The sequence below is a fragment of the Engraulis encrasicolus genome, chromosome 15 (genome assembly GCF_034702125.1).
Source record: "Engraulis encrasicolus isolate BLACKSEA-1 chromosome 15, IST_EnEncr_1.0, whole genome shotgun sequence".
NCBI lineage: Eukaryota > Metazoa > Chordata > Actinopteri > Clupeiformes > Engraulidae > Engraulis > Engraulis encrasicolus.
The window spans coordinates 24,404,148-24,431,794 of NC_085871.1; the positions used below are offsets into that span (position 1 = coordinate 24,404,148).

The following is a 27,647-nucleotide window of genomic DNA, read 5'->3' on the forward strand; positions in this document are numbered from 1 at the left end:
CCATTCCATTTATTCAAAAAAAATAAACTTTTGGGTGTTTTTCCTTTAACATGAGTAGGCTATGAACTGAATGCATATGTGCCAATGTGCAGAAGTGTAGTCTTTCTCACTGGGAAAGTTTGTCATTCTTAAATACATTTGATTTATTTAAATGGTATTGTTCATTGAGTCTTCTGTAGTAAGAAACTAAGTCGACATTGGTTACCTGTTTTGCAACATTGTAGCAAGCCCGTCATAAAATTGTAGCAAGTGACTGCACTTCCACAGTGAGGCAGTGAGGAGTTCTTTTCTAGTCTCTTTTTGTCAATACACCAGTTAATATTCTGCTTTTAAAAATGCCGGCAGAGACCCTGGGTAAAACTCTGTCTGAAAGACTTCAGTGATGGGCTTTTTGGATGACGTGATGTCATATGAGTCAGTCGGAGGACTAGAACTGTCGGCACCGGAGAGAGACCCCTGAACTTACTAGTCAAGCACAACAGGTTTAATTAAACAAAATCAGTTGTAATTCATCGGCTGCGTGTCAAATCATTAATGTGTCTGTTGTGTCTTTGTGCCACAAACACAATTACTTTAAAATTAGGAGCTGTCGTTCCGCTACAATATCTCTACAAAGTTAATTTCCAATATGGTTGCAAAGGTTGTTGTTGTACTGTTGCCTGTTGTCATGTCCCCGCAGTGCCTGTAGTAGGCTTGTGCTGTGAGAATCCTCACATCCGATGACAAAACCAACACCCCCTTGTCGTTGTATACGGACAGTTGTTACTCAAATAATCGACACTAAAATGCATTCGGTCTCCGTGCAAATTTTCAAGCATGGGGATAAGCAGGTAATTGCTCGGTAAAATCCTAAAACTGGCGATAGATGCGCCCCATAGGGTATAATAGCTGTTTCTAGGTAGCGCTTGTTGTGAATAGCGTATTCAGCACAGAAGAGTCGAAGGTACTCGGGGCTAGCGAAAAGCACCGGGCTCGAGCTGAAGACATCCTACCTAGCGCGCAGAACAAGGCGGCTGAGGCTCTACGCGAGGTCTGGGGATTACATGGTGTGACAGGCCAACGGTAACATTTATTTCTATATCTGTTGCAATGTTGCCCAAAAATGCACCTAATGAAAAGAAGAATTATATGCAGTCAATTGATTTTAGGTTGCCTAAATATTTCGTGAGGTAATGTTTTGTTGTTTTAAAAAATCGATTGCTGTCTTGAAATATTTAATTGACGGCTCATGCGGTTAGATTTACATGTTTTCATTATTGCAAAGCAAAAAAAAAATATTTTATGCATTTCACATCTGGTCCAACAGCCCCAAAACCCCTGTAAATAAATAAACCTCGGTGGTTACGGTAATTAAGCTAACTAGGCTAGCTATGGCTAGTTTGATTTGTTGTGCACGAGCTATAGCTAGTTAGCTATTACTTATTTCCGCTTCCTGATTCAAGATTTTGTCGCCCTTTTTGTTTTAGTTTTACATTTTAGAAACGTAATATATCTCGTTTTACTGTTACATAATCAATTCGATTCTGTCGTTGCCTTCTCTGAAACATGTAAGTGGGCGTGGAGGCTGTCCACTATTTCTGCGCTTTCGAAGTTGTTCAGCATGACAAGTAGACTACCTTGCCCGTCTAGTAATATTTGCGAACTACAAGGCTCGGGTAACAGCACAACACTCCAAGTGCTACAGACTTGCCTTTTCAGATATGACTCACTGCGTTCCCCTCTGGTCAATTCTGTTACTTGGTTTATGTAACACCTTTAGTGTTCATAGGTATCAACAATCTGGGTTCACAGTTACCCCTTTCTTTTTAAATGCATTAAAACAGTAGTTTGCATAATATTTTATGGCAATGACAAGCGTTGTGTGAGTAAAGTAGTCAACAAATATTTCATGTTCAGCTTGTTTTATTTGGTCTTTCCTAATTCTGGCTTTGGAGACGCCTCGCACCAAGGTGTAAAACAGTCTTCTCCGTGAAAGGCTCTGCTGTAACTGATACAGTCTGGCTGTCAAATACCAGCTAATACAATACATTGAAGTGAACTTTAATGTGCTTTCCCTTGCGAAAGTTAACGTACACTCTTGATTGATTGTCTAACAAGGTCGCAAGACCAGATCCACTAACCTAGACACCTGAACAGCATCCAAGTGTCTGCATCAGGTGAAGAAAACGTGCCTTCTTCAGTGTCAACACTAGTGCCAGACCAGCTGTCTCACAGGATGAAAGGAAGTGTAGCCAGTTATTGAGGCACACAAACATAAATGTGTCTTGTATGAAACATTATCATTGGTCAGCAGCAATTTTACAACAGAGGCAAGGGTTAGCAAATGCCTTGGGCCGTCCAACTCCCTCCCCATTCCTTGTTAAAAGCACAGGATTTGAAGGATGCCCAAGCTAAATTCACATTGGGTCACCACATCTGCTAAATCCACCACTGTCATTGGTAGACTGAATTGCTAAGCAGATTCTGATGTTGTTCCTGGCACAAGTTGAGTCTGTCTCAAATCAACTAAATCAACCTCAAATCAACTAAAATTGTGTTATTTCCTTTAGAGATTCACTTGTTTATATGCAGTGTTACTGAGGATGGATCTAGATGTAACACAAGGCAAGTGCTTTGCATTAATGTACACACATCACACTAAGCCATCATTAAAATAGGATAGTAGAAACTGAATGCAACAGGAAAATAGCGTTTGGAACAAATTAATGTCAGTAACCCTGACGTCGAATGATGGCTGCAAAGGAGAAACTTGCCCACCAAAAAGACCCACACGGCCAGTGTTGCCAGATGGAAAAGGCTGAATTATCGTTCCAAAACCTCAAAATTATTGTTTTTGGGGAGGAAATTATTGTACAAGACCCAAATTATTGTTATTCAATTAATTTGAATTATTTATTATGTTATTGTTATTCAAATAATTATTATTCAAGGCATCTAAATGAATTGAATGATAACTCTGAAATGTTTTTTTGATCGTACAGAGCACAAAATGGACAAAATTATGGTGCAAATACGATAATTACTGTACATCTGGCAACAATGCACACGGCAAGGAATCTGTCCTCTTTACTCTGCTCCGTTTTTATAAAATGTGTGTGACTGAGACTAGAGGCATGGCACCCCAGTCTCAAATCGCTGAAGATATTTAAGACTCTTAATAGGTCTCTGCATCATGTGTGCTTGCTTTTCAGTCAGCAGTTCATTCATTGACCCTCGTCTTAGCCCTCCCCCTCTTCCTCTTTACATGTGTGCACTGCAGTACAGTAGAAGTGCACAGCTAATGCCCTCCACCATTCAAGGCAGGCGGTACAAGTGCCCAGATCTCCTTTATGCAACAGGGATTTCATGTAAAGGATGACTTGATGAACATGTTCCATTGTCTACGTATTGTACCTACACATATTTATTGAGTAAGAGTGAAATGAGCATGTATTTGCCATTTCTATAGGCCATTTAAACTATACTGATTTTGTTTGGAAATGAGTAAAATTTGGCCCCTATGGTTAAAAACCTTAAACTGCACATTCTCTTTTTGTTGAAACATAATTTCTATCCTTTGTGTAATACTTGTTACATTGGGCTATTGAGAGTGGTGGAACAATTGCACACAGGGCCCCAGGGCAAGACACTGGAACAGCCCCCCCACACTGCCTGGCAAGGTCACAATAGGGCCCCCACCAACAATACAGGAGGGCCCTGGGCCCTGTGGCACATCTCCCCCCCAACCCCCATTTGACTCCCACTTTGATTCTGACTGACTTTTCTTCACCTCTCTTCTCTTCACTTTTCGTTGGCTTTTCTTCACGTTGTGCTCCTACACAGCTAATGTGCTCCAACACTGAAGGCTCGGGATGTACGAGGGCAAACACATCCACTACTCGGAGCTGGACCACAAGCCTCTGTGCTCCTACAGCCCCAAGCTGTGCAAGCAGCGGAGGCTCAACGGCTACGCCTTCTGCATCCGCCACGTGCTGGAGGACCGCAGCGCCCCCTTCAGGCAGTGCGAGTATGTGGCCAAGTACAACAGCCAGAGATGCACCAACCCCATTCCCAAAGCAGAGGAACGCAGGTTTGTGGCTGTGTGTGCGTGCGTGCATGTGTGTGTGACCTGTTTGTGGCTGTGTGATCTGTGTGTGTGTGTGCAGGGGGGGGGCAAAGGGGGGTCTGTTGTCCCGGGCCCAGTGACATAGGGGGCCCAGAATTGGGCCCCATTTACATTTTATGTATTGGGTAGGGGGCCCTTTCAGATGATTTTGTCCCGTTGACAGCAAAAGCTTTTTTATCGCTTTGTGTTTGTGAGAATAGGTCATCTCCTCTACGTGTTGAACAACAAGGCAGAGGACTGTATTTGTGTGTGTGTGTGTGTGTGTGTGTATTGCAAATGTACTTTGCAAAGTTGCTTAAAAAAATGGTGTATCACATTTCATGACACTGCACAACATACAGTAGCTTTTCCAATCATAATCGTCTCATGAGAGTTAACTGTGCCAACCCACCTTGACAAACAAATGTCCTGCTGTAAACAAAGGTGTGTGTGTGTGTGTGTGTGTGTGTGTGTGTGTGTGTGTGTGTGTGTGTGTGTGTGTGTGTGTGTGTGTGTGTGTGTGTGTGTGTGTGTGTGTGTGTGTGTGTGTGAATGGTTGTGTTGTGCAAGTCTGTCTGAAGTAGAGAGAGGATAGGAAAGAACAATTACTTTATACATTTGATTAAAAAAAAACAGAAAAGGAATGAGTTAATTGCATTTAGCAATGGCAGGCTGAATTGCATCTGACCAAAGTGTCACTGTTCCATTCACTGCACAATGGAATGCCAATGCAGGTTTCTGTGGTCAGGCAAAGTTATGTGAGCAAGAATGTTATCTATGTTTTTATTTATCATATCACAAATTTGAAAGACTTTCAGACTCTTAGAGCCATTCCCTGAGTCTGGTTATACGACTTGACATTACTTCTTAGCATGGGTCATTGAACCAAATGATACCAATAAGTGAATGGTATCATCTGATTCAGTTCTATGATCCAACGAAGCAAGATCACTCAGAGAAAGTCATGAAGAACAGGTGTAAGGTAAAACTTGGGGTGAGATGTGAAATGATCATATTTCCAAAAATGGATGGACTGTTTTTTGTATATTATTAACCCACACGCTCTCTGCTGAGTTACAATGGCTACAATGGTAGAATTGTTTCTGAATGTTTTCTATTTAGAACAAGGAAGGAACAGGAAGCCTGTTTCCTGCCTCTGGTGTGTAACCTGCTGCTGCCACAACTGTAACTGACATCAGCCAACGTCCAACCATTTATTACAGGATTTTTTTTAAATTTGAGCTTGAAGAAAAGCTAGAATACAGTCAGCCTTTATCTAAAGTGGCGTGTACATGTTTGGAGATTATTAACAGAGTCGCCAAAAGTATAAGTAAAAAAACCCCGAACTGTTAGGTACAATGTAGTAAATGGTGTAACTGCTATGTAATATCATGTGCTGGTGCTGTACTTTAATCGTGAATGTACTTGTACATTTTCATTAGAAAACCTCCAATGTTTAGAACTAGAAGATGAAACATCTTTAATTGTACACATTGAAGTCTCATTGAAGTATTTTTCGGCCAGCGTCCTTGCTGGGTACCTTGAAAGGATCTTTATAATAAATAAAAGTGTGTTATTATTTTTGCCCTCGCTGTCTAGATACTGCAATAGCCATCTGCAAGTCATGGGTGTCCTGCCCAAGAAGGAGCGCAAGAAGAGGCACGACTCGCTGGAGTCGCTGGCCCTCAACATCACCGTGCCCTCTCTGGCCCTGAAGACCTCCAATGGTGGGCTGGACCACCTGCCCCCTTCCCCGCCGGCCTCCCTCCCCTCCCTGCTGTCGCTGGACCCCTTCGGCCTGGGCTGCGGGGTGGACGGCGTGGCCCACGCAGAGACCGTGCTCCATAAGCAGAAGCCTTCTCAGGGCCGCCACCAGAACTCCCATCACCACCACCACCATCACCACCAGCCCAAGCAGCAGAAGCTCCACAGAGAGACGGCCGAGCCGGTCGTCAGGTCCTCTCCCCTTCCGAGCAACAACAACAACAACGCCAACACACCTGGGCGTTCGGCTGCCAACACACCTGGACGCTTGGTGGCCGCTCACCTTCCAAACACACCTGGCCGTACGGTCGCCCACCTTCCGCAGCACGCAAGCACACTGCAGCTACAGCACAAGCAGCAGCAGCAGCAACAGCTGAAGCAGCAGCAGCAGCAGCCTCCAGTCGCGCCCCCTGCAGTCTCCAATGCCTCCTACTCAGTTGGTCTTCAGCAAGGGGGTGTATGCAAGCCCGCTTCTCCTCCTGCTCCTCTTCCTCCTCCACCTCAGGCCCACCACAGCAATGCATCGGCGTTGTCCAATCAGAAGCAGGAGCTGGTTTCGAGGCCCGCCTCTCAAAACAGGAAGTCAACCCCCTCTGTAATGCCCATACCAACGCGAGCCTTGTCGACTGCCACCCTCACACACGCGCACACCCACGTCCATACCAACGCCAAGACCAGTGCCACCTCAGTCACACCACGCCTTTCCATCACCATGACACCTGGCAGGTTGTCACGGCTACAGAAGATCATGGAGGAGCACGCAAGCAGATCCAGTGACTTACATCCACACTTTGGTGAGTCTGCTCGGGGCAAATGCCACAACAGTTCACTTAGAGGATGGTATTCCAAGAAAAGTGGTTCCGTAATGAACCAGCTCAACTTAACCTTGAGGTAGGGGTAAAGCATCTAATATAAGAGCCTGGACTCCTCATGTTCTTAACCAAATATTAGCAGGTTTACCACTTCCTGTGGTCAATATTTATCGCTTAACCATACTCTTTGAATATCCCCAAAGTTTCCCTTCAGTCTTAAATATTATTTACACACACAGCCTGAGAAGAACACTGTTTATATTGTCAGTATAGAAGAGACTAAATTATCTAATCTGACTAAATCTATAAGTTTATCATCATTTATGCCTAATGTGTTATGCCCAGGCTGGACTGGACTGGTCTGGGAAGTGTGATTCTTGGCCAAATTCTCCAGCTGTCACTATATCTGTTTTATTAACCCGTTTTGTTAAGCTAACCAAGGGAGTGTTGATTTTTTGTTAACAAGACTACAGGCCTTGGAGGGAGCTAGATCATCTTTTATTTTTTGCAATTGGATATTTCATGTTCTACTTTGACTAAAAACAAGATGCAGAATTTCCCTGTAATGTAATGCAACATGGATGGACTGGTATAAGGATCAAGAGTCTTGGTCATATATTCATTGTCAGTATTGAAGAGGAGAGTAAATTCTATATGGCTGAAGGTATTCCAACAGGGCTGGACTGGTCTGAAGAAGACTGTGATTCTTGTCAGTATTGAAGAGAGTAACTCCTATAAGCTTATGGCGGAATGTATTCCAACAGTGCTGAACTGGGACCTATACTACAAAGCTGGTTCAGGAGTAAACCACGTTAAGTTAATAGGCAAATTATCTAATAGAAGAGCCTGGAATCCTCATTTTCTTCGTTGAATGAAAACTCCAGGCTCTTCTATTAGGTTATTTACCTCTTAACTTAACCTGGTTTACTCCTGAACCAGCTTTGTAGTATAGGCCCCTGCTCTGAAGACTGTGATTCTTGTCAGTATTGAAGAGGAGAGTAAATTCTATATGGCTGAACGTATTGCAACAGGGCTAGACTGGTCTGAAGAAGACTGTGATTCTTGTCAGTATTGGAGAGTAAATCCTATAATCTTATGGCAGAATGTATTCAAACAGGGCTGGACTGGTCTGAGGAGTGGACCCCTGAGGACGATGATGAGGAGGTGGCGAGGGTGGCGTCGTACCAGTACTGGAGGCTTCAGGCAAGACGCTCCGAAGAGAGGTATGTATGTCGCACAACCATACAACTGTTGCTGCACCATTACATTACACTTTGTAGCTGATGCTTCTATCCAGAGCGACTTTTAGTTATTTACAGGGTATTGGTTACAGTCCCTGAAACAGTATGGGGTTAGGCGCATTGCTCAAGGGCACCTCCGACATGGATTGCGGTAGGGATTGGAAGGGTGAGATTCGAACCGGCAACCCTAAAGCTCATTTCTTTAACCATAAGGCCACGGCTACACTAATTGCCCTGCCTACCAAATTTCGGACCTAGACCACAGATATTTTGTGTAGTGCATTCATACACAAAGGTAATTCAATGTGGTTCACAAAAATGAAAGTATAATACACAGAAGAATGTAATAAGAAGAAAATTATCAGAATGAAATGGTAAACGAACAGATAAACACAGAATGAGCAGTTTACACTGTACTGCACATTTCTTTCTTTTTGTGTTGTGCAATCAGTCTGATGTGAAGAGTACTGCAGAATATAACCAAATATGGAAAATAATAAGTTTTATTCTTCACACTAAACACTTTTATAAATGCTCTATTGCGTGTTTTTATTTTTTTAGTCAATACCAGCAGTAGCCGGCTATCTGCAATATACCTGTGTTGTAATGAGGTATTGAGCTGGATGGTATTGACAAACCTGTTACGTAGCAAGCCTGTTAGGTACCTGTTATGTGCTGACTTTATTCTAATAATGTATTTCTTTTATTTCTCATGTGATTATTCTCCATGTTCTTTTGTGTGTGCCATCATCAGTGTTCATAGTTGCAGCTGTCATATACAGAGTATATTTTTAAGACTTCTTGTCTTCTTTTCTTCTTTGTGTGTATGTGTTTGTGTGTGTGTGACTAATAAGATTGACTCAGAGGATTAACATCGACTAGCAAAATTGATTGCGATGGAAAGAGTGATACATACAAATTTTGTTTTAAAGGGGATCCAGGTAGGATTAAAAGTTGAATTAATCACGGTCCCGAGTCAGCCGATGCATATGCGAGTCATTAGTAAGTGAACGATGGCTCTCGCGACCACTTCCACGGTCCGTTGTTAGAAAACCCCACATTGCAACTTTTGACAGAGCGGTTCGAACAAGTGTCGTGGGAAACAGTTTTCATTTGAACCGTATTCAGATTTGTATCAACTGCTGGCATTCCGTGATGAAAAACAGTCTCACAGCAAGTTTATTTCAACAGCATTTTTTCATTACGGTGTAGATTTTTGAGACAGCCATGCCACGGGCACCGCGCAAATGATGTCATCCTACCTTGTGCCCCTTTAATATATATTTTTTTCACATTTGTCCTCCCTCAGTGCTGGTAGCAGTAGCGGCAGCTCGCGTAGCCAGCGTGTGGCGGGCCTGGCAGGCCAGCTGCAGCAGCAGTACTCTGCGCTGCGCAGGGAGGAGAAGGCCCTCAGGAGGCACCGCAGGAGCCACACCGAGCTGAGGAAGGCCCTAGTACAGGCGGCCGCGCACGAGCCACACCACGCCGCACAGCTGCTGCAGAACACCAACAACACAGACGCCTCAAAGTAAATATCACACACACACACACACACACACACACACACACACAGGAAGGCCCGGGTACAAGTGGCCGCACATGAGGCACAGCACGCCGCACAACTGCTGCAGAACACCAACAACACAAACGCCTCAAAGTAAATATCACACACACACACACACACACACACACACACACACACACACACACACACACACACACACACACACACACAGGAAGGCCCGGGTACAGGCGGCCGCACATGAGCCACAGCACGCCGCACAACTGCTGCAGAACACCAACAACACAAACGCGCGCACGCACACACACACACACACACACACACACACACACACACACACACACACACACACACACACACACACACACACACACACACACACACACACACACACACACACACACACAGGAAGGCCCGGGTACAGGCGGCCGCACATGAGCCACAGCACGCCGCACAACTGCTGCAGAACACCAACAACACAAACGCGCGCACGCACACACACACACACACACACACACACACACACACGGGTACATACTTACAGGTGGCCACACAGGAGCCAGACCAGGCTGCTGAACTGCCGCAAATGACCAACACAAATGCCTCAAATTAAATGTGACAAGCACCATAATCGATGCATGATATTGTTTGTTTCAATTACTTCCGTGGACATTTCGGGAGCAAACGACTGCTAAATTAAATGAAAGCACTTCAAAGCATTGAAAACGGCAAGACTGACACAGAAAATGGCCAATAAATTTGTTTGCTTGTATTGCCTCGTGACTGATGAAAAATTTGCCTTGCTTCCAGTAGAAATGTTTCTGTTCAGTAGTAATGGTTTGCAATGCATCGTAGAATCGGACTAAATCGAATTTTTACCTCCTGAATTGTAATCGAATCGAATCGTGAGGGCAGTGCCAATGCACACCACTAATACATACCAAGGTATAGACACGCACATACCATTACGATTAATGTAATAATAGTGTAATAACTGTGACCTGTCGTCTGTCTCCTCAGTACCAGGATCTCATGGCAGCAGGACTCCAGGCCTGGGCTCTGCACTGGCAACACCAAGGGCATCGCATGCCACAACGGGGCCTTGCCCTTCACACAACACTGCTTCCAACGTATCCTCTCATTGCACCCAGTCCAGAATAAGCACTGCCGTGTGTGTGCGTGTGTGTGTACGTGTGGAGAGATGGTGACACCAGTCTGGGTGCCAGCTATAAAGGCACCAGTACAATTCAGGGATGCATTTCTCAAAACCAAAGTTGCTCACTACATTAGCTACTTTGTTGTTTTCAATGCATTTTCCCATTGGCAACTACCGAAGTTGCTAACAGGCTAACAATTTCTCTTTTGAGAAATGCACCCCAGAAATGTGTGATGTAGAGTCTAACGTGTAGGATAGAAGGTAATGTGCAGGAAGGAACCAAATGCCTTATATGGGTCAATGACGTCTTTTTAGTTCAAACCTCAGGTGGTTCAACAGCAGCTAAGGGCTATAAATTAATTAATGATTGGTAGTTAATATGCAAGCAATGGACATGCTTCTTAGATAACGCAGAGTAAACAAAACAAAAACATTTACTCCATACAATAATGGCACTAGCTGTGGCTGCACCACCCTGATGTCTGCTACTAAATAACCTCATTGACCCATATGTGTCTATGATATTCTTCCCAGTGTTGGAAATATTAGTGTTATTGCTTGTCTACGCTTTCGTTTGACGTTGTGATGGTGCTACCGAAACAGGCAGGAACAGTGGATATAGGTGTAGTAGTGTACCTGTACATTTCTGCATAGAAATCGCTCCTTGCTTCCGTGCCCGTGGCCCCACGTCCTTGTTTCCTCCTTAACTTTTGACCCTTTCAGACATTCTATCAAACGGCTCTCAGCAGCTCTTCAACAGCTGCACGGCGCGCTTCGCTGACGGGGCGCAGTGCTCCGTGCCAGTCTTTGACATCACGCACCAGACGCCACTCTGTGATGAGCACGCCAAGAAAATGGTCAGTTACCCTTTAAGATTGTGGGTTTTTGAAAATTCCATAAAAAGAATGTGTTCTATAACAATTCCAAATTGTATTGTATGGTGCCCAGAATTCTATAGAACTTTCACTGCCCGAACCTTCCCGTCACACCGGTGTGACCATACACAAAGTATGGTAGTGCAGACTCCACATCTCATCTTCATAAGCTTAGTAGCGGGCTTAGAAACATGAGGTAGATCGTTTTTGAGGTGTGTGTGCGTGTGTGTTTGTATGCCTGCCTGCCTGTGTGTGTACGTGTATGAGTGTGGGGCGAAGGTGAGGGAGGTGCAAGCCCTTGGGTTATTTTGCCCTTAGCCTGAGTTCATGGTTGTTTTTTTCATCGACCACCCTCCCTTTGTCACTTGCTCATGACTAATAATAATTTTATGATGATGAGTTTCTAAACATACTTTCCAGCGTTGCTCACATGACTTTCTACCTTGCTCAGGACAAATGATAATCATCATCTTAATTAAAAGCAAATATAACTTCCTAAATACACTTTCGCAGTGGCCCACCTGCCTGTGTGCTATTTGCTCAGGACAAATAATAGTTAATTACAAACAAATATGACTCCTTTTCCTGCTTGCTCACCTGCCTTTTCATCCTGACAACAGGACAACTTCCTACGGGGGGACGTGAGTCGGCGCATGTACCACCAACAGCAGCAGCAGCAGCAGCAGCGAAAGCCCAAGGCGGCCCTGCGCAAGCCCAAGCCCAAGCCTAAAGCCAAGCCCGCGGCGCTCACCAAGAAGCACAAGAAGAAGAGCAAGAGGGGCCCCCAGCGTCCCCAGAAGCCCATTCCCCCCGCCCTGCCCCAGGGCAATCTGGCCATGCCCTTGGCCTCCGCTGCTGCCGCCTCCACCACCTCCGCCGCCACCTCTACACTTACTGTTCCCACCTCACAGTCCTCCAGCATCAGGTGGGTTTGAGTCCCAGGACTGCGGTGAGAGGCATGTCAATGCCAGTGTTCGCATTATTGATGCTGTTGGTTTCCTTTCTTGCATCAAAAAAATAAAGGAGACCTTAATTGGCTTCGGTATTGTATTAATAGTGCCCTCTGTCTCTGCTACCACCTCCGCCTCTGCACTTACTGTTGCCCCTCCACAGTCCTCAAGCATCATTTGGGTTTGAGTCTCAGAGCAGAGGTCTCAAAAGTAAAAGCAAAAGTACTTTTGTGGTGTAACTACAACACTAGCACATGGCACACCATTTGCTCCATTGTACCTAATAGACTGTGTTGTTCCTGAAAAACACTGTAAACCTAACAAGGGCCCACCACAAACTTGATCCAACCAGTGCACTGCAGACAGAGTTAGCCGATCGTAAGACAAATACACAGGTCTACTGGTTAGTCAGATAAATAGTTGTGTTGGAAGGAAACTGGGTTTCTTTTTTTTTACTTTTACTTTTGACACCTCTGGGTAAGAGGCATGATGCCACACTAGGAAAATGCCAGCGTTGGCATTATTGATGCTGTTGGTTTCCTTTCTTGCATCTAAAAAATAAAGGAGACCTTAATTTGCTTCGGTATTGTATTAATAGTGTCTTTACTCTACTATGTATGTTGCCAGGTGTATTTTTTGGGCTGTTGAATACAGGAGGAAGTATATTTTTGTATTGGGCATTCCATTGCTTTGCATTTTATATAGGTTTAAAAAGTACGTTTGAATGGCAAGAATTCACAAGAATGCACACATACAGTAGATGATAGGAATTCTGAACAGTCATTTCCAATAACAAAATGCAAAAGTCAAAAATGGTGGATACTGCACAACACAATTTTGTAACGAAACTCTTCATATACAGTATGTATATGCATAAGCACTTACTGAATACTGTAGTTTCTAATTATCTGTCGTTTGTTTGTCATCACCAGAAGCCCTTTGACTCCAGACCTCAGCGCTGATGAATTTCCCGACGACATCCCGACTGATATCAACGACATTTCTCACGAGCTGGAGCTCAACCAGGAGGACTTCTCCGATGTTCTCCCCAGGCTTCCAGACGATCTGCAAGACTTTGACTTGTTCGAAGGTATGTTTCTTTTTCACCACTGGACTGTCCTTCCTCCACTTCCATCAATGCCAACCTTTTCACCTTTCCTCCTCCACTGTTCATGTCAAATCTTTCTTGACTGCGATGCGGTTTGGTTCTATTTATTGCAGGGGTAATACATTGTATTGGAAATAATGCGATATTGGTGCAACATTTACTCTGCCTGGGCAAACAAGAAAACAACCCCTCAAAAAAAGGTTGCACACTGTAGTATGTTGTGGGAATGCCTTTGGTCATATTTTTAAAACATTTATTTATTCAGTTTATTTCCATCCAATTTTTCAGTCATTTTTCACCAATATATATTGTATTGATGAGGATAGATTCTGAATGCTGTGCAAGGCCTTTCTCCAGCACATCCCAAAGATTCTCAATGGGGTCATGGTCTGGACTCTGTGATAGCCTATATGAGATTCAGGGATTAAAGTTTTCCGTCGCAATGACGGATTTCCGTCAACTGGACTTTCGTTTGGACGGATTTCCGTCCTTATAATTCATGTCAATTAATTTACAATTTTTACTTTCCAACTGAACTCAAATCGAGAGCACTCCTGGTCATGAGAAGGGGAGGAAAGGTGTGTTTGGTGTACGGATTTAGTTATACACGCCACCACTGACCGGTGGTGTCATACAACAGATTCACTCAGTAGTTTTGAGCCATCATCTTCCGTGTTCCAATAATAATAATAAAAAAAAAAGTACACGAGCGGTCAACAAATCAGTTGCGGCGCAGCGCGAGAGATTAAAAAAACAAATAGCCAACATTGTTGCTGATGGCAGAAAAGAAAATAAGTGTAATACTATGTCTTTAAAGTGCAATGACCATCATTAAACGAGTTGGACTGATATTCCAATATGGGCTAATAATAATGCATATGCATGGAATGCATAGCTGGAAGAAGGTAGGACACGTATGTTTCCATTATCATTGCACCTGCCGTGGTGGATAGTTAGAAAAAAAGAATAGTTTACTTCGACTGCGCATGAAGGGTTTTCCTTTTAAGCATTGTGACTTTTACTAACATTATTCATAGCCCCAATGGGACGGCTATCATTGGCAGCTAGCTAGGATATACCATGCGTAATACCATGCGTTTCATCCTCAAAGTTTAGCGCGTTTGACTGGCTACGTGTAGAACTAGCTCTAGTTGTCTTTCTGACAATGTACAGTCTCACCTGTAATCATAGCATAACAACTTTGTTGTTGTCGATATATATTTAAGAAATAAGTTAAAAATGGGTTGCATTTTACAGGGGTCACGGAGGCTATCCCTGGCAGAGCCAATATTTTATGTCTTGTTCTGGGAAGCAGTGTTCTGATGGGTGGACTCATGGTCAATAAATGCCGTTTCGGTGTTTGTTTCACTTTCAAGGCTTGTTGTAGGCTACTGTGTGATGCTATTTTTGCTAACTGGAATAGTGTGCAGCAACAGTTGTGTGTGTGCTTGTTTTTGAGTGGCTCACGTCTGTGCCCATCTTCTCGGACTTCGTTTGAGTTCAGTTATTTGCGCACTCAAGACTGATAGGTGGGTGATTTGCCTTGATTCGAGTGGAAAGTTACGCGGCAAGCTTGGGAAAGTGTGTTACTTTCGATAGACGTAGGCCTATGTCTGTGACTGTGTCGTGTCTGCTTGGGTCGTGTCAGCTTGTAGGAGAGAACACGGGTGCGTGTAGGAATCGGGGACGTTTTTTAAATCAATGGTAAGCGTGTGCCTGTCCATCGCACCGCACATCGAGAAGCAAAAAAGTACCGGTAGCCATAGGTTTTCAAAACGGTAGAACACAAGAGGTAGACTACCGCACCCTGTTTGTAAACGTCAACGTCAAGTTATCTGTAACAGGATGAATAGTGAAAATCATACAAAATAACCAACAACTAGTTTTCTCCCTCTGATTGCTATGACCAGTGCATTGTTTTTTAAAAGTCAGAAATACTGCAAGCAATGCGCACCAGTGCTTTCACCAGAACAGTGTTTGCCCATTCTGATGGGAAAGACAAAATATAGCCTACTACTACTACAAAAAAAAAAAAACATAATGGGATCACTGTATCAACGCATTGCAATTCCAAGTCAATAATTCTGTGATATCAGCTAGACCATTTTGAAGCAACACTCATTGTGAATCCATTCTGCATAATGTTGTGAACAATTCATAAACAATGGGTAGAAATAAGAGGAAATAACCAAAACATGCCCCAAATTGCAGTTCAATGTTTGCAGTCTGATATATCCATTATCCCTCCATTCTCGGCCAGTTCCAGTCAATCTGGTGGCCTAGGCCTGCCCCCTTTCCCTCTTTCCTTTTTCTTGTATTTAGAAATTGGCATCTGTAAACATAGCATTGTAGGCCTACATCTGATTGAGCACATCTGATCTAGTACCTACAGGTACATTTATACTGAGAGTGTATATAGGCCTACTGAGTGTATAATGAATATTCATTGTTAATGTGAAGTGTAAAGTTTTATGTTGGTTGAAGTTCTGATTTTTTGGCACTTTTTGGTATTACTGGCGCCCTCAAGACATAGGTCTATTCTGCTCTAGGCGACTGCCCTGTCTGCCTATGCTTAGTGCTGGCTCTGGCACCATTCCTTGCATAAAACCAGTGTATATTTCGTTATGAGGGCAAAGCCTGGCTACATTGGTTTTCGTAGGGTTACGGAGTGATACTCGATCGGGTACCTAACCGGTAAAAAAGTTCAGTCAGATGACTTTTTTTTGCTTTACTCCCTGGAGATTGATGCATCATGGTCCTTGAATCATGCCGCTGCAATGACATGCTTCTTATTTCTGAAACAACCATGTCAATAGACGCATCCTGTGGTTGCTGGAAAAGATGCAAGTCTGTTGAAAAGGAATGCAACACTGGATGGAAATAAGTCTTGTGACATTGCAGACACTTTTTCGAACAATTTCCTCAGCAAAAGTGTGCCATAATCAAAGATAAAGCTGTTCCAACACCATATTAGAGCGTGTGGCCATGTTTTTGGTGGCAGCTTTTTTTTTGGTCGGGCAGTGTACCATAGCTACAATGCATTGCACACTTCTATTTTCTAGTAGTTTTTCTAGTTTTGAGTTGTTCAGTGTTCTCTGCTTGTATTAAGTTATTCTTGTAAACTTAACTTAAAGGGGTATGCCACTATTTTGGGGCTTAATATTTGTTTTCCCTCCCATGAGCTGCTGCCCACCTCAATAACTGCACTCTCAGAGTCAATAATCAGTTATCTTCCTCTGTATTCTCTCTTGCCACAAAATACAATATCTACATTACATTATTATTACATTACATTTGGCATTTGGCATTTGGCTTTTAGCCAAATCGACTTGCAGTCGAGGACATAATCAGAGCATAGTACATCACTTGCGCATACAAAGTGCACAGGAAATATACAGAACAATTAAGTGCAGATGCCAAGTAGGGTTAGTGTTTTTTTTTAAGTGAATTTGCACAGGGTTAAGTAGAGTACAGTACACACACCCAACCAATATGCCTTACAGATACGAGCCCACTAGTTTGACGCCCTCTCTGTACTTATGTGGTACGTCATATGGTAATCAAACATTTCAAACAAACGGATTAAGGTTAGGGTTAGGTTTAGGGTTAAGGTTAGGATGAGGGTTAGGGTTAGGGTCGTATGACGTAAGCGGTAAGTACCGAAAGGGCGTCGAATTAGTGAGTCCCTTACAGATACCCCGGGTGTGGGCCAGCTCAGGCATTAGTGTAGTGACTACCTGCTGCCATTCAGCTACTAATCTTGTCTTCCGTTTCCCTTCGCCGGCCTAGCTGCAGGTAAGACCAGCGAGCTGCTTCCCACTTCTGAGGAGGCGGACGAGCTGGTGCGCGTGCTGCAGGCCATGGGCTCCTACCCAGACTCCCTTGCGTGCCTCAGCAGCATGGGTGTGGGCGACCTTGGCCAACCCGACGGCGGCTCGGTCGTCGTAGATTCGTCGTCTGTGTCGTCGCGGCACCTCCCGAGCGGCGTGGTGGACCTCCTGAGCGCCCGGCTGACGGCCGACACCTTCTCCGGCCTGGAGCTGGACCCCAACCTCCTGCACCCCACCGTGGGGGACGTGGACGTGGACGCCGATGACGCCTTCCCGCCGTCGCCGCTCTCCCCCCAGCCCCCTCTCACGCCGCCTTCCTCCGTGCCCGGCGGCGGCTCAGCGGCGGTGGTCCTTGCGGATTGCACCTTCACCCGCCGGCAGCCCTTGCAGCACCACCTGGTGGCGGATTGCGGTGGCAGTCTCAGCAGTGGCGGTGGCGGTGGTGGCGGCGGCAGTAGCACCACCAGCAGCAGCAGCAGCAGCAATGGTGGTGGGGTCTGTCACATAGACTTGCACAGGCTCCAGCAGGACGTTGCTGCCGCCTCCTCTTCCTCCTCCTCCGCTGGCCCCTGGAGCGGCCTGCCTCTGGACCTCACCGACGGGCCGCCTTTCCACAGCCTGGTGGGCTCCGAGACGCTGCTGCAGCTGTCCACTGCCCTGTCCACTCCTCCCGCGCCGCTGCCGCCTCTTGCACCGTGCCAGCCCACCGCGCCCCTCTCTGCCCTACCGCAGAGCAGCCTGACTGTGGCCCCCACCCCCTCCGACATCCTCTTCATCACCTCCTCCTCTTCCTCAGTGGCGTGCTCTGCAGCGGCCTCCACCTCCCTGCCTCAGGACCCTCTCTTCTCCTCTTCTTCCTCTTTCTCTTCCTCCTCCTCGTTGGGCGCCCTCAAGCATCCGTCTCCCCAGCTGCTGAGCCACTGTGGCATCCCTACTGACCTCCAGCCCCACCACAGCTCTCCGGCGCCCCCCATGGACCAAGCGTGAAAATGCAACTCTTTCCCCTGTTATAAACCCTACTTCCTGTTTCCTTAGTACCTACATCAGCCCAATCACAGCCACAGACAGACGACCGTTGGTTTCAAAAACAAACAAACAAAAAAACAGTCAGTATTCAGGGATCATGTTACATTAAAATTATAAAGTGTCAGGGGTCTGTCTGGTAAACTTTTTTTTTTTTTTAACAGATCATCTCATTGAAAAAAGTACAGTGTCCTTTTCTTGTCTCATGTAGTATATGAGTATATATATCTTATCTTATATATATATATATACACACTCAAAGCAATAACGACTCCCCCCTTCAGTGTAGTAGCTCCGTTTTTTTCCTCTGGTTTCGTTGTTAGGCAATGGTGGACAAAACCTTGGATTTTTCTAGAAATTAAAAACATGCATATTTATAAGTATGACTATGAATAGGTTAGTGGTCTGCACATATGGTTTTTATCAACGAGTGAAAAACGTGTGGTTGTTGTTGGTGGAAAAATGTGAGAATATTTAAAAACAAACAAACGAAACACAAAAAAAGATGTGGAATGTTTATTTTTGTCATCTGCGCATTTGGTTGAGAGGGTAAACTTGCCCTACAGTTCTGTTGTATGTTGATAAAAAAAATGGTTGTGGTTTGTGACTGATGGTGTTGTTTAACTTAACATGCTTTTGGTTGCTGTAGACCTGCGTGGCTAGTGGGTGGCACAGATGTATTAGTCAGATGATCCCTCTCATAGCACCCCCTCCCTCCAAGCTAAAACAGCATCCCTTTCAAAGTCCCACTCACAACAGTCAATGCAACTATTTTGGGCACTGTCCGAAAAGCTCAATCATTCACTATATAGTGCAGAAGGTTGCATTGTCTCCCCTTAGAGTGCACTATGTTGTGGAAGACCGAGTGCTAAAGTGATACTGTCCCATTTTTGGAAATAAGCTTATTTTACACCTCTGATTGAGGTTTACCTTTCTCCTGTACTTCCTGTCGGTCTCTGAGTATGGCAGTGCAAATTTTACCTCCAAGCTAGCAGTTAACATTTAGTCCTATGAGACCAGTTATATGAGACCAGCTAGCGGCTAACTGGTCTCATAGGACTCAATGTAAAATTTGCACTGGCATACTCAGAGAATGGTTGAAAGTACAGGAGAAAGGTAAAACTCAATCATTTAACTCAAGGAGATGTGTAAAATAAGCTTATTTCCAAAAATGGGACATTATCACTTTAAGGATTCAGCCTTGGTGTCCGTTTTCGTTCCCGTGCATGCGCTCAGCCTCTACACATCCGGCTGACTCTCGAGATTGCAGATGACAAAATGTTTTTAAAAATCGATCCGTTTCCTCCCTCAGGGATACCGGAGGCCAAAATTGGGGGGCTTTGTGGGTTTTTCTTTCCTTCTCAAAACGACACGAGTGGTTTTAAGGGTATAAGGTAGTTGTCTATTCTGCTTTTTGCCAACACACGATGAAATAAACATAGAGGGCAAACTCTGATGAATCCTTTAAGAAAATTCCCTTGTATTCATTGAATGTATTGTTATCAACATCACATGAAGCGTCTGATAGTCTAACAAGCTTTTACGAGTCCTTTTTATGTGTTAAAGGTATTTTTATGTATTTCAGATGTTTACATTTTTACTTATATTTTTTTCTCTGAACAGATATTGTAATATGTGTGCAATACACATGTACGTTCTGTATAGTGAGAGAATTTATCTTTTCAGTTTTGTTTTTTCCAATGTGTGAATTAAACTTGCTGTGACCATGAATTGGTGTGGTGAAGTCTGTCTCTGGTGAGCTATGTGGAGGAGACTGAATTTTGAATGGTCTTGTGTATTTGTTGCATGGAGATTGTGTGGAGAGATTGTGTTGGTCTATATTTTGCAATGTGGGACAGTTGGATATGAGGGTTTTATAACAATGTACACACTATATTACCAAAAGTACTCACTAACCTGCTTTGACAAATATATGAACTTCCATCCCATTCTGAAACAAAGGGTCACCGTCCAATATGATATCGGTCCACCTTTTTGAAAGTGAAGTGAAGTGAAAGCCCAGCTGGGAAACTCCAACTCCCATAGTCATTGTGACACAGCACTCCACAACACACAAGTGTTCACTGCACACAAACGGAATTGCATTTATGCCTCACCCGTGCAAGGGGGCAGCCTCCAATGGCGTCCCTAGGAAACAGTGCACTGGGACGGTACCAGAGAAATTAGAATATGGACGATAACATGCTCAGGGTACCTCAGTCATGGGGGAGGATGGGGGAGAGCACTGGTTGATTACTCTTCCCCCCACCAACCTGGCGGGTCGGAAGTCGAACCTGCAACCTTTGGGCTACAAGTCTGATACCCTAACTGCTTACCCATGACTGCCTTTTGCAGCTATTTCAGCTTCAACTGAACCATCCGGATTGCCAAAACATTTCACTCCCAACATTATGGGAACAGTTTGGAATGTGCCCATCCCTCTTCCAGCACGATTGTGCACCTAGTGCACAAAGCAAGGGTCCATGAAGAGCCAGGCCTTCTCGACCAACAACAGTGTGTGACCTCACAAATGCGCTTTTGGAAGGATGGTCAAAAATTCTATGAACCCTCCTCAACTTTGTGGATAGCCTTTCCGGGTAAGTTGAAGCTGTAATAGCTGCAAAAAGTGGACGATATCATATTGAAGTCTATGGACTAGGAATGATGGCAGTTGTGTGTAAAGGTAGGTTAGAACACGATTGATGCACACTGCACAGTGCTGATTGCAAGGGTCATCTATTTTGCAGCTTGCAGCAGAGGGCGGTAGAGCCTAGATGGAGTGAGGTGGGTTAGTTAGTATCTGTCAAAAAATGTGACTGCCACAGAAAACCAGTTTCTCAGCGTATAATTTAACTTGGGTCTTGGGTGGCGCAAAATTGTACAAAGTCCATGCTTAATATTTTAGCATGGTTTTGTTTTAGTTAGGCCTATCGAACTAGACATATTGAGTTTCCCCCCTCCACTTGGAGCTAACACAATTCCTGCAAAGTGTAGGCTACTGTCAACATGTTTCATTAAAATAAAAACATATTACGGCATGAGAACTAATGATGTTTCTATTCCAGCGCGAGAGGTAGGACACGCGCGCTTCCACTCTGGAGCAGACACTGGCGTTACCTAGCAACCACTTCAGTACGGTACCCTCTCTCGCGCTTAGTGCCTTGCCAAACTCCGCCGTTGCGTGGCTGTTTCTATTTCTGTGTAGTGTATCGCAGTCGCAGTCTGCTGAAACATTCATGGCACAGCCGTTTCGTTCGTTGTCTCCTCACGCATCTCCTGCTTCAGACGAGGTTTCCACGGGTGGACTTCCCTGGTCATATTTCTGTGCGCAGTTGCAGACAGACCCTCTTGATTGGCACTGGCCTACAATAGGACATGAGCCTGCGAGATGTGACGATGACCAACAATTTTAATTAAACCACCACAGCACAGAGATTTATTGACACGTGATTTGTAAGGCAAGCATTTGCCACCAGCCCTCCAAAAATGAATGGTGATGTGACAAAATGAAAGTGGCTACAAAGGTTCAAGCCAATGGGGGTGGATGAAAGGCCTACCAGTGGGCCTAAAAGCCTAATTGTTTTCTCACTTCAGTGATTACAGTTCACCTACAGTTCATATCAACACAGTGATGTATTTCATTTGAATATTTTTGACAGCCCAATAATTAACAATCCAGTGTCCCAATTTTGCACAAGTTTGGTTGGCCTACAGCCAGGCCTGCTTTCCAGGGCTTGACACTGGCACTATCCAACCGGCCAAATGCTGGTAAAACTTGGCTGTGGCTAGTAGCCTAGTACTTTCAGTGTTACTAGCCAATTTGACTGGCCGTTTATTCCTTGGTAACATACGAATCATAGCCTTTATGCTGCCTTTTGCCCATTGTGTAGGCCTATCAATTGTTTGTATTGAAGTTCAAGAAAAAGCTCAGTAACTCAGATAACGAGATGATATGAACTTAGGTTTGTTTTCTAGAATTTCCAGAAAACAACTAGTTCATTGAATCTCTAGTTTCTAGTCTTTATAGCCACTTTGCTACTGCTTTTGCATATCTCTCTCTCTCTCCGCATTTACTGTATATCTAGAATCATGTGTATTAAAAAGTGTTGGAGGTTTTTTGTAAGACTTTATAGTCCTATAATAACACTCCATCTTTGACTTAAATTAAGAAATAGGGTTGTGAAAACGTACAAATAGCCTAGTAAATTACATATTCGTTGCAGCGCAATATATGATTGATGAATCAATTTGACACAAATGCAATTAGGGTATTAGGTATGAAATTGATTGTGTTATGTAAGTCGCTCTTTTCAGCACGTTCAATGTGGGAATAAATTAACATTGATTGTGCCATCCCGCATCCTGCCAACACAGTGAAGAGGCTTTAATGAGGGCTGTGATGACACGATGAATTTGATGGTTGTAGTAATTAATTTGTTGGTGTTATTATACACAGTAATAACTGTTATTACACAGATTGGCAAAGTGAAATACATTTAAAAATTGTATTTTCTGTCAGCCATACTGGTGTCGCTGTCCTCCTTCACACAGCGAGAGGCGGAGAGGTGAGGGTTCTGTTTTTTTACATACTTTGCTGCACAGTTGGTGGCAGTGTGCACTTACATTTCTGCACACATACACACGCACGCACACGCGCGCACATACACACACGCACGCACACACGCACACACACACACACACACACGCACGCACGCACACACGCACACACGCACGCACACACACACGCACACACCAGAGATCTTTTCTCTAATTAGTCTCCTGCTGTTAAAAGTTCAGGACATTGGAGGGTCCTGTGGAGAGCTAACGTGTTAATGTGTCTTAAGGGACTCTCGCTGGCTGCTGCACTCATTAAATACAATGATCGAAAGGAGGCACCACTACCAGGCATGCTAATCTGGCCAGGCCAGATATATTATTATTATGAGCGTTGGAGAGAGAGAGAGAGAGAGAGAGAGAGAGAGAGAGAGAGAGAGAGAGAGAGAGACAGACAGAGAGAGAGACAGACAGAGAGAGAGACAGACAGAGAGAGAGAAAGAGACAGAGACAGAGAGAGAGACAGAGACAGAGAGACAGAGAGAGACAGAGATAGAGCGATGGATGAATGTATGGATGGATGTATGGATGGAGTAAGAAAGATGAAGGAGAGAGACAGAGACAGAGCAATGGATGGATGTAGTATGGTTGGATGTATGGATGGAGTGAGAAAGATGAAGGAGAGGGTGGACACACATCTTAAACATAATTTCCTCATTAACGGTTACATGTTACCATAAAATAACTTTACTGCTCAGAAGGAATGACACATTGCCATTTGCCGTTTGCTGTTGCTTGGTAACCACAACGCTGTTTTGTTGTGGTGAGACGGCCCATTGGGTGAATGAGGCATTTATTAAAAGCATTAGCAATGTCAATGCCTTTGTTTGAAACAATGTAAACTGGTGACAAGCAGAATTTCTGAGAAGAGAATGCTGGAGTGTGTTAAATACTGTGTGAAGACTATAATTCTACAGTGTGAGCTGATTAACAGTTCGTACTTCTTTCTCTTCATAAAAAAGGCCTTAGAAAATGTCAAGATGGCTGTTAAAAAGGATCCTCATTTCAGTTTTTGGTTATGCATAGCTCATCAACATCAAGTCTGAATGTGACGTTGAGATCAAATGAATGTCTCAGTTAATGGAATAATTTATTATAAAAATCAGTCCAACACAGATGAGTCATCTAAGGATTTAAAAGTCAAATGTTGGCATATGAGTGAAACAGAAATAAGGAAACACTGGAAACATTTCTACTGCTATCAATAAAAGGCCTGTGAGACAGGATGGGGAATGAGCACACAAAAAATAGGCCTCCGTGTAATGCAAGTAGTGACTGTATAGTAGGCCTATATGATCTGATTCGGCTTTGATCATCTACCTCTTCCTATATCCCTCATCAACATTTCAATGCAGGTTGTTCTCATTTCTAAAACTGGCCCTTTCACGGCGCTGTGGGGCTGCAACAAATAGGCCTACTGGCTTGTGTTTTTTGTCATACGTTAGAGCACTTTTGAATCTAAATCTGTATCTTATATCTGTATAGTCAATTTACCATAATGCAATTTATTGTTGTTGCTATGAATAGTATACATAGGTTAGCCGTGTTTGTCAACACGATATTGTGAGTAGGGGCAAGACACTGGCAGCCAACCATGTGAGCAAATTTTTTGTGTGCAGTTGTGTGCAGCTAGTTCAGCACAGTCAGGTTAAAACAAGCATTTAAAACCCATGTATACTAGTAGTAGTAGTAGTAGTAGTAGTAGTAGTAGTAGTAGGCCTAGTAGTACTACAATTAGTATGATGATCAATAGGCTATTTTTCCCATGTGTTCAGACTAAAAGAAACCTAAATCCACCGGCCTCCTGTTCTGAATCATAATGCATAATTTTATAGCTTAATATTTTGTTATCACATTAGTTATACTGTTATAGCTTTAAGTGGGTTGTGGGCATCTGTGCGTTGCTTCCAAACATCATCTCATTGTATCTATATAGCGGCAATAAAGCACTCTACTCTCTACTCTACTCTACTCTACTCTACTCTACTCTACTCTACTCTACTGTCACAGTTCCACCTTGACTTGGATCTTGGAGCAGATTGAGTTGTGTATAGCGGCATGTGGAGTCAGCTCTATAGAGATCGCAGTGTAAATATACAGAAAGACCCTTTATCCCCCCCAACACACACACACACACACACACACACACACACACACACACACACACACACACACACACACACACACACACACACACACACACACACACACACACACACACACACACACACACACACAACAATGTCTCAGCTGCACTAAAGCTCCCGGCCAGATCTCCTGTCAATCATAACATCCACCCACATCCACATGATATACAGTATATACAGTAGCTCACATGCACACGTATGCATGAAAACGCACACACATACGCATGTACACATGCAACACACACATACGCATGTACGCACGCATACACGCACGCACGCATGTACACACGTACTGTACGCATACACGCAACACGCAAGCATGCGCGCACACACACACACACACACACACACACACACACACACACACACACACACACACACACACACACACACACACACACACACACACACACACACACACACACACACACAATTTTACACTTGCTTTGGAAACTTCTGAAAAAGGAAGCTCTCAAACCAATATGAATCTGTCAATAGTACTACTGTAATACGGCAGAGCTCTGAGCTATGACCGCTTCAGAAGTTGGTGGGCCCCACAGTCTGCACGGCTTGTGTTTGTAAGCTTGTAAGGAAACCAATAACCTTTTTTTCATTCCAATCACAAAACCACTCCTTCAAGGGGTCTCTATGTTGTTGTTTTTGCCAGTGTTGCCAGATTGGGCTGCTACCCACCCAGTTGGCCTGCTTGGAATGGCCGCCTGCGGGTAAAAACGGGAAAAAATAGCCATTTGGCGTTTTTTTTCTGCAGTTTTATGCCCACAGAAATTGGTGGAATTTAGCGCCTCTTGGCAGTTTTTGAGCACCTTTTGGGCAGGATTTGATCAGACACATCTGGCAACACTGGTTTTGGTGTGTGCTGCTGAGCAGTGACTGTACAGCGGCAAAGCTCCTGGCCAAAGGCCAAAACACCTGTCAATCATACCCACATGCAATACAGCTCAATGGTTCTCAACCTTTTTTGAACAAACGCCCCCTTGACCTCATCAATACCCTCCCTCAACCACTTTGCCGCCAAAATTAGGGCACTCCTAAATTGATATTGACAAAAAAAACGTATCAATATTAGTGTTATTTAATCATGGGTTGGGCCTCCTGACCAGTTATGCTTTGGGCTTCCTAAGTCTTAGCAGCGGTCCTGACTTGATCATTGCCATTGTGGTAACAGCACACGTATAACAGGGGCTATGTCTTAAAGGGGTATGCCACTATTTTGGGGCTTAATACAGTTAAAATCGTTGGCTGGGGTTTATAAGCATGCTACAATGCTACACGGATACATTGACTTTCACTAGCTTAGCGACATATTCCCTCTTTTAACTTGTCTTAAAGCAAGACAACGCTTAACATGAAAAATAAGACACTTTACCACCTTTATAAACCCCAGCCAACTATTTTAACTGTATTAAGCCCCAAAATAGTGGCATACCCCTTTAACAGATTAACCATTTAAGGCAGGGGTGGAGAACCTATGTCTCGAGAGCTGTTTGCGGCCCTTGAGGACGTTTTGTCGGGCCCTCGATATTGTTTTAATGTTATGCAGTTTTACATTAAATATGACATATTTTGTAAAGGAATCTTACAAAATACATTTGCAATACAATCAAGTTATATTCAGAGGACCTAGAGAAGGTGGGGTCTGTTTTAAAGGTGGCTGCCTTCATTATAGCAGTGCAGGGGGAAATCCTGGTTTGTGTTCATAGTACGGCCATCGGAGGACTTTTACGGCCCTCGGATGAATTTGAAGTGGCCCCTCGAAAGAAAAAGGTTCCCCACCCCTGATTTAAGGGCTCTGTGTACTGTCCTTTTAGTGTGTGCAGAGCACTGACTGGACAGCTGCATCAAAGCTCCCGGCCAGAACACTTCAGTCATTATCCACACAGCATAGCTCACAGCCTTGTCGCACATACAACTTTTATTTCTGAAAAGAAAGGAAGACTTTGAACCAATACTGATGAGCACATCATTCAACATATAGCAGCACTGGACAGAGTAAATTATGCATCATGGCAAGAAAAATAAATAAATAAATAAACTAGGTGACACTTAATTTAAAAGGTGTTCATAAGGGTGTCATGTAACCGGCATAAGAATGACATGGCGAAATGTCAGCAACATTGTTACACATTACACATGACACAATATTGACATTTATGATGTGTCATTCATTTTTGTCAATGTAAAGTTGACACTGTTGAGGTTTCATGACATTGAAAAAAAACAACCAACATAAAAAATGTGTGTAACACTTTACTTGACGTGGGTGTCATAAGCATGTCATTACAGTGTCATAGTAGTGTCATGGCACAGTTATGCATGTGTCATAATGAACATTTTATGACATGGACATAATGGTTATGACTTATCTATGACTGTGTCATGACACTATTATGACACTGTAATGACATGCTTATGACACCAGCATTAAGTAAAGTGTTACCAAAATGTGTTTATGTTAATTTTCCTAACATGTGATATGGGTCATGCCATTGTTATGATGGTT

At 43.9% G+C, this 27,647-nt stretch overlaps 1 protein-coding gene across 1 annotated transcript; it reads left to right on the top strand.

Annotated features, from left to right (window-relative positions):
• The first annotated feature begins 142 nt into the window (after positions 1-142).
• Positions 143-20,096, top strand: ino80db (INO80 complex subunit Db). The gene is made up of 10 exons (XM_063217249.1): positions 143-1,062; positions 3,823-4,069; positions 5,684-6,642; positions 7,778-7,883; positions 9,211-9,429; positions 10,444-10,553; positions 11,303-11,436; positions 12,075-12,379; positions 13,337-13,494; positions 17,302-20,096. Exons 2-10 carry the CDS (start codon positions 3,852-3,854, stop codon positions 18,327-18,329), a joined length of 3,237 nt encoding a protein of 1,078 aa, XP_063073319.1. The 5' UTR covers positions 143-1,062; positions 3,823-3,851; the 3' UTR covers positions 18,330-20,096.
• Positions 20,097-27,647: the final 7,551 nt, after the last annotated feature.

Bases quoted from the DNA above. Each gene is read 5' to 3' on its own strand.
- ino80db (XM_063217249.1), top strand. From the start codon at position 3,852: ATGTACGAGGGCAAACACATCCACTACTCGGAGCTGGACCACAAGCCT. The intron at 4,070-5,683 runs GTTTGTGGCTGT...CTCGCTGTCTAG, and splicing joins CCCAAAGCAGAGGAACGCAG to ATACTGCAATAGCCATCTGC. The intron at 9,430-10,443 runs GTAAATATCACA...CTGTCTCCTCAG, and splicing joins AACAACACAGACGCCTCAAA to TACCAGGATCTCATGGCAGC.